Genomic DNA, 18,247 nt, shown 5'->3' with positions numbered 1-18,247 from the left:
AACTCACCTATATGATTGCCTGTGCGCACTAATCGATCGGCTTGATCCCACAACTCGTGAGCACTATTTAGATAGCTCAGAAACTCATTCTGCTTGCACAGCATATTGTGTATATCTGGAGGCACTATTCTGCCTGGCGGCGTATTCGAACCGGAGCCCTGAAACAGAGAAAAGCCACAATGAATAAATTAAATCCGCACATCAGTAGCCGCCACCTTAGAGACTCACCTGCGAGCCCACCGAGTTCGATGGTGATATGGAGGACGGCGTGTTGCCGTTGGCAATGTCCCCCCTGCCAACGCGAAAGAAATCCGTGAGGCTGTTGATAATGGCGCGACAATCCTTTCTTCTCAGCTTATAAAGCTTTAATGATATCAACGACTGGCAGCGCAAACTGCTCGACGAGATGGGGGAAAAAAGAAAAGCGTCATTAGCAAGTGTACTTGGTCTTAAACTTTACTAATTGTAATGATCTACCTGAGAATGGCCACTTTGTTGTGCGTTTCGTGCTGAATGTTGGTCGTTGACTGCTGCTGGTAGGGACGAAACTTTGTGGAGATAAACCTGCAAGTTGATGGCACGTTATTGCTGAGTGCTGCTCGGACCACTTCCGTCTCCGTGGGCGCACATTCGTTGGCACACTTTACTCACTTAATTAGCGACAGGGTATCCTTGTACATGGTGTTGGTGGCCTGCTCGGAGCTGCAGCGCTCCATGGCATCGGCGGTCAGCAAGAAGTAGACAACGGCCTCCAGGTACAATGTCACCTGGTTGAAGGAGTCGCGCTCCGAGTCGGCGGCATGCTTCCGATGGATGGCCTCCTGCAGGAACTGATTGTTTTTTCTAGAAGATTGAACAAAGCACATACATTAGATCTGTAGCTATCAAGTATGATTAAGGGACTTGGCTGATAATCACCTGGGATCGTCGCTGGGGTGCTCCACATCGCAATCGAAATAGGAGCGGTATATGAGCCTTGTGGCTGGCACCGGAGGAGCTATTGCAGAGGTTGTCGTTGCCGATGGCGGAGTAGTCTGCACTGCCTCATTGCAGGTGGCAGGCGCAACGGTGACGGTTGGCGGAGGCGGTAGAGGTGACATGGCCAGCAGCTTTTTGGTGGGACTGCCATTTGGAGCGGACACATCGCCAATGACGGCGGCAGCGTCCTCGTGAAGCAACTGCAGCTTGTCATAGGACAATCGATCATGGTTGGGCATTCGCTCGTGGTTGTTAGAGGGCAGAAGCACGGGCACTGGCAACAGTTCCTTGCCCATCTGTAGCTGGTCGGCCTTCTCCTTTTTCCGCTTCTTCTCCTTGTACGGGCTGGAGCTGGAACTGGAGCTGCGTTTCCGCCGGCGCCCAGGAGGCTGCTCACGCTCACGATCCCGCTCACGTTCTCGTTCCCGCTCCCGTTCTCGCTCCCTGTCCCGATCTCGTTCCTGCTTCAGCTGGAACTCCTGCTTGACATTGCCGGGCTTGAATTTGGCCTCGAAGCCGGCGTCCAGCTCGGGCTCCGGTTTCACCGGATGCTCGTGCTTTACCTTCGCCGCGGGATTTGTGTCGCCGGCATAGCCATTGGGCACATAACCCGCATTCGTCGCCTGATCCTTGGGCGTTAGATGGCCATTCTGCTGGGCGGGAGTTAGTTTCTTGAGTCGCATAATGCGCTCTCGCGAAAGCTTGCTTAGATCGATCTTGCATATCAAGGAGGTTAGATGTGGCGTTGTTGTCCTCGCTGGCGAGGCCAGTCCGGCTCCCAGCTGCTGTTGCTGCGTGGGTGTCATCCTGGGCTTCGTCATTACGGCGGCAGGTGCTGCAGATGGCGCCTGCGGGGCTGATGGCTGTGCCGCCGCATCCAACTTGCCCTGTTGTTGCTCCTCCTGCAGGTCTACGATAACGACCTGGCCCTGTTTCTTGGCGCCGCCCTCCTTTGGATTAAAAATCCTCGTCAGCGTATTAATCTTATTCTTGTCACTCTTCGGCTTCCTTTCGCGCTCCTTTTCACGCCGCCCCTCATCCTCCTCGCCGCTGCTGCTGCTGCACACAGCAGTACAGCCTCCACTAGATGAGGAGCAGTCGGAACTGCTCAGGTGCTGACTATGCTGACTGATCGGCAGCTGCTTGTAGGGCGGCAGCTGCTGTGCCAGCGCCTGCCCACTTCCAACCTGTGACCTGGTGGTCTGATCTTCCGCCTCGCTGCCACTGCTGCTTGGTGAACTGCTCCCGCTGCCCAGCAGCGCCTTCTTCTGCACAGCGCCAGTCTTGTTCAGCTTGACTATCCGGCAGTTGGTGTTCTGGGTTTCCGTGTCGTCGCTGCTGCTCGAAGAGCTGCTTGACTTCGAACTGGATTCGGCGCTTGAGGAGCTGTCCTCGTCGGAGCTGCTACTGCCCGCAGTGACACTGGTTGGTTTCAGGGGAGCGGCGACCAGCTGGGGCGTGGCCACCTTTTTGGTGGGCGTGTTGCCGTTGGAGCTGCTCTGGCTGGAATGTTCGCGCTTCCTCGCCCTGCTCATGGCCAGCGGTGTCTTGGCGAGAGGCTTATTGGCAGCGGTCAACGTGGGACCCTTGGTTTGGGAGCTGCTGCCGGCTGACGCACTACTGAGGTTACCACTGCCGCCGCTCTGCTGCTGCTTTCTGGGTCGTCCGCGTCCCTTTTTCACCGTATCCGTAGCTGGCTGCGTTTGAACTGAAACAGCTGTGTGATCCAGACCTGGATGCTTGGGCGGCGGCTCATCGTCGTCGCTTGAGTCCAGAATGGGGGCACTTGTAACCGCCTTCTTCTTTCGCGGCTTCTTTTGACGCTGTTTTGGCGACGTTGGCAGCGGGAGAATCGGCGTCAGCGTGACGCTCATGCTCGGCGGTGCCTTTTGTGACTGCGTTGGTTGCACTCGCATAACAGTTGTGGCCGGTACGCCAGGAAGCAGAAGGGTTTCTCCAGGACCTGGCATGGGAACCACGTCGCCGCCAACCGCACTGTCGGAGCTACTGCTGCTGCTCGATGAGCTGCCACTGACACTGGTCCCAGAATCCGAGAGCCGAGCTGAAAGCAAAGTCTCCGCCGACTCACGTTTGATTTGTGTTTTTGGTATCGCTCCAAGAGCCATCTCCGATACAGCGTCAATGGCCTCCTTTTTCACCGCCACTGGTGTGACACTCAGTCCGCTACCATAGCGCAGTTGTTGCTCATCGTCGTCATCCTCCTCCTCACCCTTCTCCATGGCCATGTGATCGTCGTGGATCTTCTCGTTCTTGACAATGGCCGTTGTCACATCAATGGACTCGGGTATGATTTGGGCTCCGCCTGGCAGGATGCCCGGCACCTTCATGCTTACATTGCCGGGCGAGACGCTTTCGGAATTTGTCTGATTTGCGGGCTTGTGGAAAAAGCGACTCAGATTCCACTTGTTGCTTTCCGTTGGCGAGGGCGTCTTGTTCGATGAGCTGCCTCCACTGCTTAACGTGCCGCCCGATCCACTTCCTGCGCCCACGACTGCATTGGAGTTCACACCGGCTGGTCCCACACTACCTCCGCTCCCGAATCCACTGGAGCTGAGGAGTCCCGTAATGGTATTACTGCCACGGGCAATGATCTCATGCCTGAACTTCTTGTTCTGGGCCCCGTTGGACGTCAGTGGTTGGGGCCGATGCTGTTGCTGGAGGACTTGCTGCTGCTGCATGGACGCCTGCTGCTGCTGCTGCTGCAGTTGGTGATGGTGATGCTGGTGGTTTGGATGGTGCTGCAGATCGTTCTTGCTGCTCGACTCGCTGCCCGACTCACTGGAATCGGACTCGGAACTATTGCTGCTGTTTCCAGCCGATCGCCTATAAAGAAAAGTGTTACTTAGCCTACTGGTTTTCAATGAGTGCAGCCACACGACTTACCCCTCCTTCTTGCGCTGTTCATCCTCCGACTCGGACAGCTCCAGGTCGTTCTCCAGGCTAAAAATGTGAACTAGGTATGAACAATTTGAATGGCCAAGGTTGTAGGTATACATACCACGAGTCTTGCTTCTCTAGCGAGTGATTCTTTTCCGTTTTGAGCGGCTTGACCGGTCCCGGCGACGTGACTCCGGAAGCTGCTTTGGGCGGAGTGGGTGGCAGTTGGTGCAGGGGTGCCAGAGCCTCTCCCGCTAGTATCGTCCCACTTGTTGCTCCGCCCAGAGGCATTTGGCTAGCCTGTGGCGGTGTTGTCACCAATGGGGCGATGGGCGAGGCAATGGGCGCAAAAAGTGGCGTCATCAGCGATGAGGGTTCCGCGGAGGGTGGCGAGCTGGGTATGTCCATCGCATACTTTTGTCTATTGGGCGCCAGCAGGTTGTAGTTCTCGCGCGTTGGCGCATGTGGCGTCGCCGCTATCAATGTGAGTGGCTGCACCGTGAAGATATTTGCTATGTCGCTGATAATTTTGTTGACATCCTTCTGCAAGGTTAAAATAAATCGTGGTTTAGAAAAAAATCCAAAGGTGTTTGAAAGTTGTAAACGATGCAGCGATTGGTTTGGGGAACTATTCCCGCTGTACCATGCTGCATCGTTTACAAGTGTTGCACGTTAAGTAATGATTACCTCCGGTGGTGGCGGCTGTTGGCCCACTCCAGGTCGCTTACTGGCCGCTGGCGGCACAAAGCGTCCGCCGGTGCCGTTGTGCAGCGCCGGAGCCGGCGGACCAAGAAAGGACTTCTCCCGCCCATTCGGCATCTGGGTGGACAGGGGTGGCCCCAGCGGTGTGCTGGCCGGGACTCCGCCGCTGCTGGCATTGTTTGTGGCGCTGGACGAGTTGCTGTTACTGGAACTGGTTCTGGGCGGGCCGCGGGGCGGGGCCATGCCACTACTCGACGGAATGTCGTTCTTCATGGGCTGCCCAGGATAGCCGCCGCGACCATTGTACGGCGGCTTATTGTCCGCCTGCTTCACATACGTCGGCGGCCGCTGCTGTTGCTGGTAGTGCTGTTGCTGGCCGGGGAGCGAAGTGGTCGCGGACGCGGCAGTGGGCCCAGCTGCTGAGGAGGCGGAGGAGGGTGAATGCCCCAGGGATTTGCCTTGCGGCGCCAGATTGGGCTGCAGGCGCGGATTGCCGGAGCCGGGCGCACTCCGGCTGATCCCCACAGTCTGATTGTTGATGTACTCCCGCGCCTCGAAGAACTCGCCCAGGGCGGCGGTGATCTCCGCATCTCCCTCGGTCAGCCGCCGCGGCTCTCCGAATAGACTAGTCTCCCGATCGTCAATCTGTATGCCCTGTTGCCGCTCGATTTTCTCACGCTCACGTCTTTTTCGCCGTTCGTACTCCTCCATGCTGCAAAAAGGACGAAAAGTATATAGTAAAATGCCTTAACTTTGACTTTCAGTCTTTAATGTTGGTCTATATTCTTTGTACTGGTTTAAGCCATTATTTCGTGTGGCAGGGACAGTAGCAACATAAATTAGAACAGCAAACAAACATCACAGGTAGTACAACAACAACAAACAGCTGGCATTTTCCAATTTTTCGTCCAGAACAAACCTTTTGTCATGCAATGCGTGCTTCACTTTTTGGTTGTCTAAACGAGCCAAAACATAAATCGCTTTTACCCAACAAACACTTTGTTGGTATAGGCTTCTATGTTTATTTTCTTCTGATACCTTTTACAGAGAAAGTAGATACATTTATAAGGTAGATTAGAGCTAAGGAAATTTTCATTTCCCTTAGGATGTATTCCAAAAAAAATCATGCACTTCATGGTGCATAACATCTTCCATTTCTCCTTTTCAGCGGGGAATCGTTGTCGCCCCTTCCTTAAACGCTGTTCGTTTGTCAATATTTGACCCATCCTTGTGGACATGGGTGTTGTTAGGTGCCAACAGTTTGACAAGCATGCGATAGGTGTCAACGGTTAGATATGCACACACGCAAGCACAGTTTAATGGCCATAAGGAAGCTTGTTGTTTTTACCAAATGTTTGCATTTGATTTTGGCCGGTTTTTAAGGTTTAGTAGTGCAGACATGCTTGAGAACGCAACAAATATATGGTATAGGTATGTACACATATGAGGAGCGACAAAGAGGGAGACAGACGGAGACGGAGACAAACACAGGCAGTAACAGAGATAGAGTGCAGTGACTCTAAAACTTACTTATAATTTTGGCTATACAAATTGTTATTGTATTGCTGTAGTTGATCTAGTTGTTGCTGTTGGAGCTGTTGTTGCTGAAGGAGAAGAATGCTGTTGTTGTTGTTGATGCTGCTGGTGTGGTGTTGCTGTTGTTGCTGCAGTTGTTGTTGCTGCTGCTGTGCCATAACGCGCGCTTAGTACAAATAAAATAATGAAATTATCCTCAGCTGAGAGAGCACACACAGACAGGCAGACAGACAAACGCACACAGCCAAAGGGAAGAGGCCGAGGAAGGGAAGGGGGGAAGGATAGACTGGAAGAGGATGGGGAGCTGTGCAACTAGGCTTCTCCTCTCTTTCCCACTCGCTTTTATATCTATCTCGCTCGATTGCTCGCTTATGTTATCGTTGTAATTTTGCGTCGTTGAAACGTCGCTTTGTTGTGGTTGTTATTATTGTGGCTGTTGTAATCGCAATTGCAGTTGTTATCGTTGTTGTTGCTTCTCTTGATGTGCTTTTGTTTTTGCGCTTGCAACATTTTGGAATTCTGCAGTTTGACAAGCACTGTCGAAGTTGCCTTTCTGTTTGTTTGTATTCCCGGTTATATTTTTTCCTATACGCAGACTTTTCTCGTAAATGCTGAATTTGATTTGTTTGTTGGGGCTTTTGAAATCGTATCTTCTATAGTCTTTTATTGCTTGAGTACGTTCCTAAAGAGAGCGTGTGTGTTTGTGTGTGTGTGAGTAGGGGAAAATAAAGTTGCAGTACCTGAAAGAAAAACAGAAAGAGAGAATGTGAAATTAGTTGCCTACTTCTCAGAGCGCTTGAGCTTAAATTTAAGAAAGAGAGCACCGACCAGAGAACTGCAGCCCGCCACTGGCACTCTACGTCCACCCGATAAACACTCGGTCTCTAGGCACCCCGTGTTTTTTGACACCCTACTTGCGGCAATACAAAATATTCGAGTGTTTTACCAACGTGGTGTTTTTGTTACGAGTAAAAAAACCACCCGAGGCCTGCTGCGCAAGAGCCGTTTGGGTGAGTGGACGCACAGTCAACGATCGGCCGCAGGTCATTTTTTGTACGCCTAAAATTTGTATGGGTGGAAGCGCGACGGGTATAAGGAATGAAGGGTAAAAGGGAATACCCAAGAAAAATTTCGTGCTCATGTCTTTGCTCTTTGATGTACTCAATGGGTGCCACCCGTTTCGAATCATTCCCTTATTAATTTTTCACACGTCGCTACCTGAATACTCTAATGACAAATATTCTTATATAAAGTCATTTTTGAAATGAATTTTGTGACATTATGTACTATTATTTATACTATAATCTATATTTAAATAACAATAACGTTAATAATATATATAATATATAATAATATATAATATAATATATATATATATATAATATAATAATTAAATTACATATATATATATATATATATTAATAATATATAATATAATATATATAATTATAATAATATATAATAATAAGATGAAGGGCATATTTTACAAAGTATTCGACAAAGTCTAGAGCCACGACGAAAGAATAGTGTGTAAACGTATGGAGTGTAAAACGTATGGAGTTACGCATCTTGTCTGTGACTCGACTATCTACAAGACCACCCGAGTATTTTTAGAAACACCCGAGTATTTTTGGAAACACCCATGTGTTTAACGGTAAACCCACAAGTGTTTTTGTCACTCATCCCTTTTTAGGCATTTGTCTTTTTCTGACTGTTTGTCTTCTCTACCCTCCGTTATGGGTGCCGAGTATGATCGGCACCCGCGACGCAGGGCACCGTATTGATTCGGGTGCGCGCACAACGGGGTGTCTTGTCTGCATGTGCAGACGTATACTGTGTGTTTGTAAGTACCCGCGATGTGCGTGGCGGGTAGCACCCGCACACAAAATTGTTGGGTGTGAGTCGAGTGTTAAAAAATGCCACCTTTGCAGTTCTCTGGCACCGACCTCTCTATACCCTGTAACATAAAAACGTATATTAAATTGTATCTAAATATTATAATGATAACCTATGCAATTATAGATTGGTATAATCTTTTCATTGAATTATTTTATTGTTTTGAAAGTTAAAACTTAATAAAAACACCATGTATTCTTCTTGAACTTTACTTAGTACGGTTCTTACTACTTAAGCCGAATAAATTCCATCGCCACAAAGAAACCTACGCACGTGCATTAGGGTGGACCTTAATAGCGCATCAAATTTGATTGAAAATATATACATTTTTATTGCATATAAAGACATTAAAATTAAAATCGTGTGTAGTTCGTTGTTTTATGACAACTTGACTTACTCCTGGGGCTCCTGAAAACAAGCAGGTTCACCCATAAGTACGTGTATCAGGGAGCAGTGAATGTCAGTCGGCTTCTCATTATGCAAGCGGAAACCCAAACACCGAAACCCACCCACATGTGGCAGCGTGGATTATGGACAAGGAGCGTCACATTCCGTGTCCTTAGTACGCAGTGTTCACTGCCTCAGTTGCTGTCGTCATTTGGCGAACTTGCCACAAGAACTGGAAGCCGAGATCCGAGGAACCGAGGAGCTGGAGCTGCGGCATCTGCTTGGCTTGGCTTGGAGTGCAGCGCTTAGATTCACTCGAGCCGAGAATGGCAGAGGACAACGATGTCCTTTTGGGCGTATTCTCATGGAAAATTTGCAACTTGAACCACACTGACTACTAGGTGGCGCTTCAGTCGGAAAAAGATGCTTCTTAAATTTGAATTTCACCAAATGGTTTCTTGAAACTCTTTGTATTCTCTAGTAACTTATGTCAATCCTGCGCTGAGCTTAAAAACATTATTATTATGCGTGTAAAATTGCTCAACAGCTTTCAGTAGATTGGACATATTTTTTATGCAGTAGATTGGACATATTTTTTATGCATTTCTATTTACGGTCCATTCTACCATTCTACGAATTTGTCTTTTTTGTGGGACAAAGTGTACTTTTTATTTATGAATGAAAAACGTGTCAGTTAAATTAATTTTCTGGTCACAAGCGACAGACGCACCACGCCGACCCTTTTTCCCCTTTTTCCCCATTTCCCCATTTCCCCCATTTCCCTCCCTTTTTCTCGGTCGGAAAAAAAGGGACAGAATGTGTGCAGTCACAAATCTGCTGGCTTTTGGGCATTCGGTTTTTTGTGCTCTGGCTGCTACAATTTATTTGTCTTATAAATTTTGTTAACATCTCAACTGAAGGAGTGGCGGCGCAGCCAGAGAGACAAACATTTAATTATTTTATTTCGCAGGAACTTTCCCTGCCCCCAACCGCCAGCAACAGTGCTTGCAAATAGTTTATGCACGTCACCGAAAATAAATGGAAGACGACGAGTCGGCCAGTGGAGAAGCTTGACAAACTTTCTGGGCCGCCTCTTCGGATTCTGGCTATTGCTTAATTTATATGTATGGCCATATATAAGTATGTATGTATGTCCAAAAACCACTGGAACTCAAACCATCCAAACCCAAACCCAATCCCAATCCTGTGCGGCTGCTTTAATGTGCGTCCATTTAATCTAAAGCTACTATAATTTGTCCTTTTCTGTTTCTGTGTGCGTTTGTTTTTGTTTGTGCGAGATTGGGCTCTTTGTGTTTGTGTTTGTGTTTTATTTGCATTTTGACTTTTGCTCTAGCCTGGGGATTGCAATTCCATTGGTTTATAAATAATTTTCACAGTCTATTCAAATAGTACGCCCCACTTGGTAACCTGATTGCGAACATACACGGGTAGTATTTGACTACGGTTACCTCTGTTATCTGTTATATTAAATCTAGATCAAGTAGGTTTAAATTCTTTAACGCTTAAAACTTTCATTTCCCTGCGAATCGCTGACTCCAACTTTCAATGAGAAATGAAATTAGTTTCCATAGATTTCTCTCCATTGAGTTTTCCATCGTCGAGCCACTGCTGCTGTTTCATTGAGCTTTTCCTTCGCAACTCTACGCTGCAGTAATGGGAAAAACACTCCAGCTCAAAATAAAGAAACACGGAGAAAAATCTAACTAAGATTCCTAAGTTATCTTGTAGATTTACCTATAGATAATAATCAAGAACGTAGTTTCAAAATGGTTTCTTCATTCATCTTGCAGATTCACTTATAGGGTAATCCTATCTAATCATTGATAGCAATAAAAACTGCAATTCCCTATATCACTTACAGCTTTTCGCTCAGTGCAAACACAGTTCACACACAGGATAGCACCTCTGGCGCTTGTGCTGGGGCATATGTTATGAATTTTATGCAAATGTGTTTGGGGAGAAGAGTGCCCAACTCCTCGATGGCACTACCATTTTGCCCAGAAAAGTTTAAAACGATTCGCGACGTTATAAATTCTTATTTGTTTGCCGTTTTCCAGTGGGTTCGCTGCTCTATTAACATTTAAATCGCTTTCGGGGATGTGTTGCCAAAATAACAAAAACCAAATGCGTCTGTGTTGTAAGCAAAAGTTGAAGTAACAAGTTAAGTTACTTTTAAGCTATTGGAAACAGTAATTTGAACAATACTGTTTGCTAAATGCCTTATTGTGTTCCATTGTTTTATCTTCCTATCTACAACGATATTCCTCCAAGATCCATTCCAGGATGATAGACTGCCGAGGAAAGCAAAAGTGTGCACTGCACTGCACAAGAATCGTTTTCGTTTGGGTTTCGTTTTGATGAGCCCTAATGGCAATCAGGTTCACTTCATTCACGGCTGCTGCAGCCTGCTCCTCGTGAATCATTTAACAGCATGCACAAACATTAAATTACGCATGGCATTCCTTTTTGCCAACAGAGAGCGAGAGAGAAGGCCCAGGACACCACGAAACAAGACACAGGCTGGCTCTTGGCATAGAAAATTCAATTGAATGCAAGGGGGCAGTGGCAGGACGACGGGCGCAGGATAAAAGCAGGCTGGCTGGCAGGATGAAGACCAAGTCACAAGCGAACGAACACATGCGACTAATTTCATATTCATATGCATATTTAGACTAAATACCAGCCAGCCAGGCAATACGGGGGGTGAGGCGCAGAATACAGCACAAGATGATGACGCCGGGATAGAGTGGTGGCCAGGTCGGGCCAGGATGTGGGCAAGGATGTGCGGCTGGGAGGGCAAAAGGCAGTCACTGCACACACATCGGCACGCCTAATTTATAACACAAAAGTCTACTTAACTCCCCAATGGAAACTACAAGCAGAGACGCCGCGCTAAGCCGCCAACTGGAGAGGTGAAAAAGGAATAAGAAAGCAATCGAGGTGGAGCAGGTAGATAGATTGATCGAAGCACGGAATACCTCTTACTTTATTATCTGGCACATGACATTATTAATATTGAGCATAGTTGAAGTGCTGAAGAATTCGCGTTGAGTTTTTTCGCTAAAATTAAGATTCTCATCGGAAAGTGTCCAACCGAATTGGAATACCTTTGACAAGGGTATGCCGCAGTCCGGAGTAAGTAGATTGTGTGAGACGGGGGGGTTGAATTATCCCCATTTTGTTGGGCAGTGCATAAACAAAGCCAGGTCCTTTTAGCTGGGAGTGTGTGCGCTGGACAGGATTTATTATCAAATGGGCGCCATAGACTAACGACCATGGCCAGCTCGCCGTGTGTCCTGCTGCCAGCCAGCCCACTTTCCCGCCATTTCCCGCCATTTCCCGCAACAAACATCCTCCGGATGGCAGCGCGCACAGTACTTTCGTCTGTCTGTCCGTACAAGCAGAGTCAACAAATTTTATGGCAGTCATTAAACTTTCTTTCAGCAAAGCGCCTCAAACTCGAATTCAAACGGCTTAGGTGGGTTAATTTATATCCTTAAGTACGAAGCAGATACCTTGTGTCCGTGTCCTGTGGCTGCAAATTTATTTATTTAATTAATTTGAGCCGTTTAGCTTTCGGTCGAGTGCAAAATCAATCTGTTAGTTGCAAATTGTAAATTAGATAGAAATTCAAAACTATTTATAATCGAATTAAGTGTTCATATCGATGTAAAATACAATGCACTTCAATTCACTTTTGTGCACACTAGTTTCTATCTATGATGGCTTTAACCCACTGTTAACAATTGGCAACAATCAAATTGTGCATATTATTTTACCGACCATTTGTCTTTCAATTAGCCCCGTTTGAGCTGAGAGTGTTGAATTGCCTACTTTTTTTTTGGGTCGCCAGCACTTTCCAATCAATTTGACAGGTGAGTGGGTTGCTCGGGATGCCTTCACTCCTGTCAACTTGGATCAGTTTTCATGGCTATATATACATAGAGAGGACTATTATCTGCACATGCAGCGATTATCTGCTCGGTGCGGACACCACCTTGACTTGTCCGTTGCAAGTCCGGGCTTTGGAACACAAACAGCCTGGCTTCATATTGATGCTGACGCATATTTCCTGCTTCATTAACGGCGACGCCGCCATAAAGTAAGCTACCGTAAGACGAGGAGGGTCTAAAAAACTGCAATGCGTTCAGCAGCTACCATCGCCTCCTTCTCCTTTATCGTTTTTTGTTCCCACCTGGCGTTGGCTTTTAACGAGACGACGTCGTCGTCCTAGTTCGAGCCGCCTCCTCTTCCGCGTAGCTGGGTCCTGTCAGAGTTTTCCCCTAGAAATTGCTGCCCTACTCCGGCATCCTTGGTCACTTTATCTGGGCTGCTCCATTTCAGTCCATGTTTATTAATTGTATTCCCCAGCTCTAGGAAGCGAGCATTAGCTTGACAATTTGGAACTTTGCGTATGTATTTAATTATTTACAAAAATTAAGCAACAAATAATTTAGTGCTCAAATGCCATAGGTGCTTTGAATAAGAGAAAGGGTATTTCGCATTTTCCATTTATCTTCAATGTTTCTTCTACCTTTTTTTTCCCCTATTCACCCAGAAGAAGTTCTATCGCATTTTCCTTCACCTTCTACCCTTCAGCCTAGGTTTTCCACGGCTTTCCATCTTTTTCCACACAACTTGAATTTGCTGTGCTTGCTGTTGCAAGGGTTGTTGTTCTTGTTGCGTTCGCTGTCCGACGTTTTGATTTGATTAAAATGATAATAGTTTTCGGGATTTAACCTAAATTGATGTAGGTTATAGAGTCCCAGCGAGGAGGATAATGAAGGAGCCGGGAACAAAGCGCAATCATTACCGCCTTTTGTGTCCGCATAGCATCCTTTTTTGGGGGCAAACAAATTTCGGCGCTTAAAACGAGAGCGTTGAGATTCCGAGCAAGAAGGATGTGCAACATAAAAATTCCATTAATAAAATGGCATAACATTTGCTGCAATTTCCTCCGTGTTCCTCCTAATCCTTTGTGCCCGCTGGCAATGCTCTCCCTTCTCCCAGCGGATCTCTTAGCGAAATTGCACTGGTCGTGTGGCCAGGCCACTGCACTGAATCAAGTGCCTCAAATTGCCAGGCTTTGGAAGTGAAGATAACTTTAAACGCAGGGTCACACAAATCCCACATCCACAGGTGCTAGCAATGGCCTAGGGAGTGGGCGTAGTGTGCGCATCCTGTGGTTAACCGAAGGTATTTCCACGCCCAATCCCTGGAAGATGTAGTGCGCAGTTTATATAGTAATCATGTCGAACTGCTGCTTTTTAATCAATTTATTATGTATTGCGCAGCAGTTCCATCGAAGTCCTAATCAATGTCAGCTATTTTCCAGCGTTTAAACGGAAATTTTCGCCAAGCTTAAATGCAACTGAGCAGCAAACTGGTCTCTGGTCTTTTGGGAAAATATATATCGGGGGCTCTATGAATTTCAGGGCAAAGGGAAAAAGCATCAATACATGGTCAGAACGATTTCCAATAAGCCGGCACGTTCATTGGATCACAATAATGCCCATTCGAGCGACGGGCGGGCACAGCTGTGCCGGCTAAAACAAAAACAAATCAGAGAAATTGTTCAAGTGAAATGTACAAAATAATAACAGTTTAAATTGAAATTGCATTGTTGCAAGAAGTACAAAACCGGCGAGGGGAAAAACAACAGCAGTCCGTGCAACAAAATCCCTTGCCTCCAAATTTTTTTTTTATATTATTTTCAACAAAAGCCAGTGACGAGCGACAAAAGTTTTGCGGTTGGCAACAATTGTTTGTTCCACATTTTGTTGTTGCTTTTGTTGTTATTGTTGCCACTGTTGATTGCCAGTCTACAGTTGGACAGGCACTGCTTAATCATTTAACTGGGGGGTTAAAATTGAAAAGCTCTCTCTCGCTTGTTATCCTGATAAAGAGTGGTTAATCCTTTAACGGAAATCTTTCACCTTGCTGTAAGTAAATTACTTTTGAAATGAACATGATAGGATTCCATTTGAACTAAGTCGGGGTTAATGCCAGCTATCGACATCCAGTTAACATTATAATTGACCACCAAGCTGCCTTATTTTGTGCTCTCCTCCTTTTCATCCGAATGCTGGTCGGTTGCCGTGACTACATTTGAAATAAATGTATCTAAAGTTGGCTGGGAGTTTTGCTCTTTTATCTACTGCTCCATCACCATGGCCAAAACACACACATGCCTGCAGTGTTGTTGGTGGTGGTGGTTCCTGGCTGGCACTTCCTCTTTAAGTTTGTCCGTGTATAATCTACATTATATCGTCCTCTCTCTATTTCACAAAAGTTTCGCTTTGATAGTTGGGGCAACATTTTTTGGCGCTTTGGGTCTGCCGCCGCTGCCACTGCCGCTGTTTTTGACAACTTACTCGTGCGTCGCGCGACCGCCAACCGAATGTGCCACGCCCCCACTAAACTCGTTGCCCCTTTCGGAGGCAAGTTCGTAAGTGTGTATCCGCCACATATATGTATAGTATATGCCCAAGCAGATAGCTTTGCTTGGCAGCCCTGCGTTTGGCAACACATGTGCGCGAATCCGAATCCCAATCCCAATCCCAATCCCAATCCGAATCCCTATGTTCCATCTCCTTTTTATATGTATGTCTGCCTCTTTTTATTCCCCCCACTTTCTAGCCGCCTTCCTGCTCCTCGTAATGGCCATCTTTTTGCCCTTTGGGCCATTAAAGTTGTCGATGTAACTTTAAATTGTTTTTCGTTGCCCGCTTTTAGGCGCTGCTGAGTGATATAAGCGATTTGCGGTACATGCTCTTTTATGGCTCCATATTCGTGTGCTTAAGTGTGTTTTGTGTTCGTGGTGGTTAAGGGTTGAACACAAAAAAGAAATGGTGTTTTAAGAGGCGAATATAATAAGTTCATTGAGCGGAAATCAATGGCCTTTCAAAATCACTTTCAGAGCTGTTCGAAAACGCTTTATTCACATACATATCATTTAAAATTTAAAATTCCTATGCACAAATCTAATTTGAATTTCCACTCACAACGCTCACAAGTTCAAAGCAGTGCAAATGCTTTGCCCCAAATGGCTTAAACTGATAGTATTTGCTCTGCTTTCTGTCCACCTTGCGGCCAAATCAATTAACTTAATGAAAACTATTCAGTTATGCACAAGTTCTGCTCCGAATGCATTTGCGTCTCAGTTCTCAGACGAGGCCAAAATCGAAGACCAGTTTACCTGGTGTAGGTGTAATCAATAAATGATAAACCCGAATAATCCCACAAGCGATGCCATTCATATTCAATGCTGTTTTCATTACACGAGAACTTTCAACAAGTTGGAAAATGGCAGCCCCAAAACAGCAGAACGGCAATAACAACGGAAACCATCAGCAAGCGCTGGGCAATAAAAACGTTTTCAACATTAATCAATTAATTTCAATTAAATTGTGAAAAATCACAACAACGTGAGGAAAAACAAGCGCAACAAACATGTTTATGGTTTCCGTTGTGCACAGAAAACTCCAAAGGAAATAAATATATAAAGGAATACAAAAAGTAAAAGTTATAAATTTAACTATTCTACCTTTTTCATTTAAACGTAATTCTTTTCATGCGATTTTAGAACGTGACAAAAAGGAAAGGTTTGAATGGAATTATTACACAAATTTCTAGAAAACGTGACATGTAAAAGGTTGTCATAATTTAAGGGAAACTTTTCACTTTAAAATATTAACTAAATTCAACAAACTTTGTGCATTTTTAATTTTCCTTCCTAAACTTACTATTAACTTCAAATCGAATGGCACAATAAATTATTATGGATGATTCAGAAATTATGGGCATATTATTTATGGGGAAATGACCGAAATCAAACAAAACGATGATAAAAAAGAAAACTGAAAATGATAATTTTCGTAGCCGCAATAAGGAAAACAGCCAAGTAAATACAGGGAAAAGCAAACTTTTATTTTCCTTATTTATTTATTTTCTTCGCCATCACTTTTCCGCATTTGTATTTTGTGTGCTCGCTCCGCCAGTTTTCCCTTGTTTATCTGTCGTAATTTATTGTATTTTCTACGCTGCTTTTCTGCAACATGTGCGCCCTGCTCCCCCGCATTCTTTTCTCTTCTCCACTCCTCTTCTCTTCTCTTCTGTTTTGTTTTGGGGCTTTGCGAGGGGGATATGAAGGTGATAAGACCAGTGCTCGACAATACAGACAGATAGAGATACGAGTTCTTCGCTTTATCGACAGAACTATGCACACTGTGCAGGAGGATAAGGGATAGTTATTTATAATTGGGCAGATTGTTAGCTCCCTGTTTAATGTTTAACATCATTTTTATCTAAATGTAAAACCTAACTACATACAATGCAGCAGAAATTGAGTTAAAATCGCCATGATTGCGAAATTTCACCAGAGATCAACGGTGCGTATGCGTAATGCTAAAATATTTTAATTGCATGCCGACATGTTATTGAACCCAAAACCGCGCGAGTAACAGGATCCTTTTATTAGCAGCCAGCTAATGCAATTCATCGACTTGTTGGCCATATAGTCATCTATATACATACATATATAGATATATATATATTGAGTTGGGTGGTGGGGTGTGCCACGCAGACTGCTGTTAACAAGGTTACATTAAAAACAAACTTATGCGGACGCTTTGGCGCCACCGACGCAGGATGATGTGGATGTGGATATGGCCAGCTATACCCGGGAACAACAGGGCGTGTGGGTAATGGGGATTCTTGTGGTCCAGCCATCGCCACCACACGTTGCACTACTGTATGCTTTAGGGCTGACATTAGGAGTTTGCTTTTCAGTCGCGTGTGCACCACCACATTGCAACAAAACACAATTAAGCGCATAAATGCCAATGAAACTGTTTTTAGGGAGCGTGGGCAGGAACAATTTGTTGGACCGCCAAAAAGGCCAATGAAATAATGCAATACAGGCCTTTGAACTGACTACTGCATACTGTTTGGTTTGTTAGTATCTGAGCTCAAAGTAATAGATTGTTTGTCCAGCTCTTAAAGCTGCAACGACCACCCAGTTGTACCAGCAAACAGTCATTTCCGGTTGCCTTCATCTCTTCACTGCGGATTATTGCAATAGCAATTCTTCGCAGTTTCCACTATTTTCATCCTTGCAAATTGTATGAAGATTTGGAATTTACTTTGTGTCGTTATTTTTAATATTTCCGCATATATTTTGCTAAATTTTTTCCATTGTATAGAATGTATACAAATAAACTAAAAATTTCCGCCATCAATTATGTGGTGGCTACAGTTTTGGAGAGTTTCGGTAGACTTTGATTTGATTATCTGAAGACACGGCCGCCTATAAATATTAATTAAGGCAACTGGAATTAGCAGATGATGCTATAATCAGCATCACACATGGCTAACTCCAGCGAGGGTTGTTTGAGTAGTAAATGGAATGCGCACACTTTTAGCGTCGCTTTGTTTGCATTTCCCGATAATTAAACTAATTTGCAAAGAGTTTTCCTTAGCCATCTTCGCCTGGGTTCGTCCTTGGTCCTTGGTCCTTCGACTTGGCTTTTTCACTTATTTTTTCTTAATTGCGTTTATGCTTTAAGTGCTAGCTGCGGGGGGAATCGGGTAACTAACTTGCTTTCCCAGCGCACAGAATGCTTACGTCTGTCCAGGCACTTCTTACTCCGCTCCTTTTCCTCTCGGTTTCCCTTGGCTTTTCATGCGCGTTGCGCGTCATAAAATATTGATGGCCATAAATAAAGAACCGCGTAGCCTTTAATGCGAACGCAGCGCTAACGTAAACAAAATGTAAGCAGAACGAACAGTGGATGCGCTTCACTTGATTTTCGAAAGAAATATACATTTT

At 45.5% G+C, this 18,247-nt stretch overlaps 1 protein-coding gene across 2 annotated transcripts in view; it reads right to left on the bottom strand.

The window, feature by feature from the left end:
- The window catches only part of LOC6613175 (AF4/FMR2 family member 4), a 60,803-nt gene that overhangs the window by 2,197 nt on the left and 40,359 nt on the right, over nucleotides 1-18,247 (bottom strand). Inside the window, exons 1-9 of one of the 2 annotated variants that reach the window (XM_032714058.1) lie at nucleotides 6,109-6,854; nucleotides 4,564-5,290; nucleotides 3,998-4,419; nucleotides 3,883-3,939; nucleotides 919-3,822; nucleotides 652-843; nucleotides 478-564; nucleotides 229-394; nucleotides 8-158 (exon numbers count right to left, since the gene is read on the bottom strand). In XM_032714058.1, coding sequence (XP_032569949.1) covers nucleotides 8-158; nucleotides 229-394; nucleotides 478-564; nucleotides 652-843; nucleotides 919-3,822; nucleotides 3,883-3,939; nucleotides 3,998-4,419; nucleotides 4,564-5,290; nucleotides 6,109-6,272 — 4,870 coding nt within the window. In that variant the 5' untranslated portion in view covers nucleotides 6,273-6,854. Of the gene's footprint in view, nucleotides 1-7; nucleotides 159-228; nucleotides 395-477; nucleotides 565-651; nucleotides 844-918; nucleotides 3,823-3,882; nucleotides 3,940-3,997; nucleotides 4,420-4,563; nucleotides 5,291-6,108; nucleotides 6,855-18,247 lie in introns of those variants that run through there. The other variant, XM_032714059.1, reaches the window with a different exon arrangement.

This window comes from Drosophila sechellia, chromosome 2L (genome assembly GCF_004382195.2).
Source record: "Drosophila sechellia strain sech25 chromosome 2L, ASM438219v1, whole genome shotgun sequence".
In the NCBI taxonomy this organism is placed as follows: domain Eukaryota; kingdom Metazoa; phylum Arthropoda; class Insecta; order Diptera; family Drosophilidae; genus Drosophila; species Drosophila sechellia.
The sequence above is the reverse complement of the archived record's forward strand: the minus strand, read 5'-3'. Positions and strand labels throughout refer to the sequence as shown.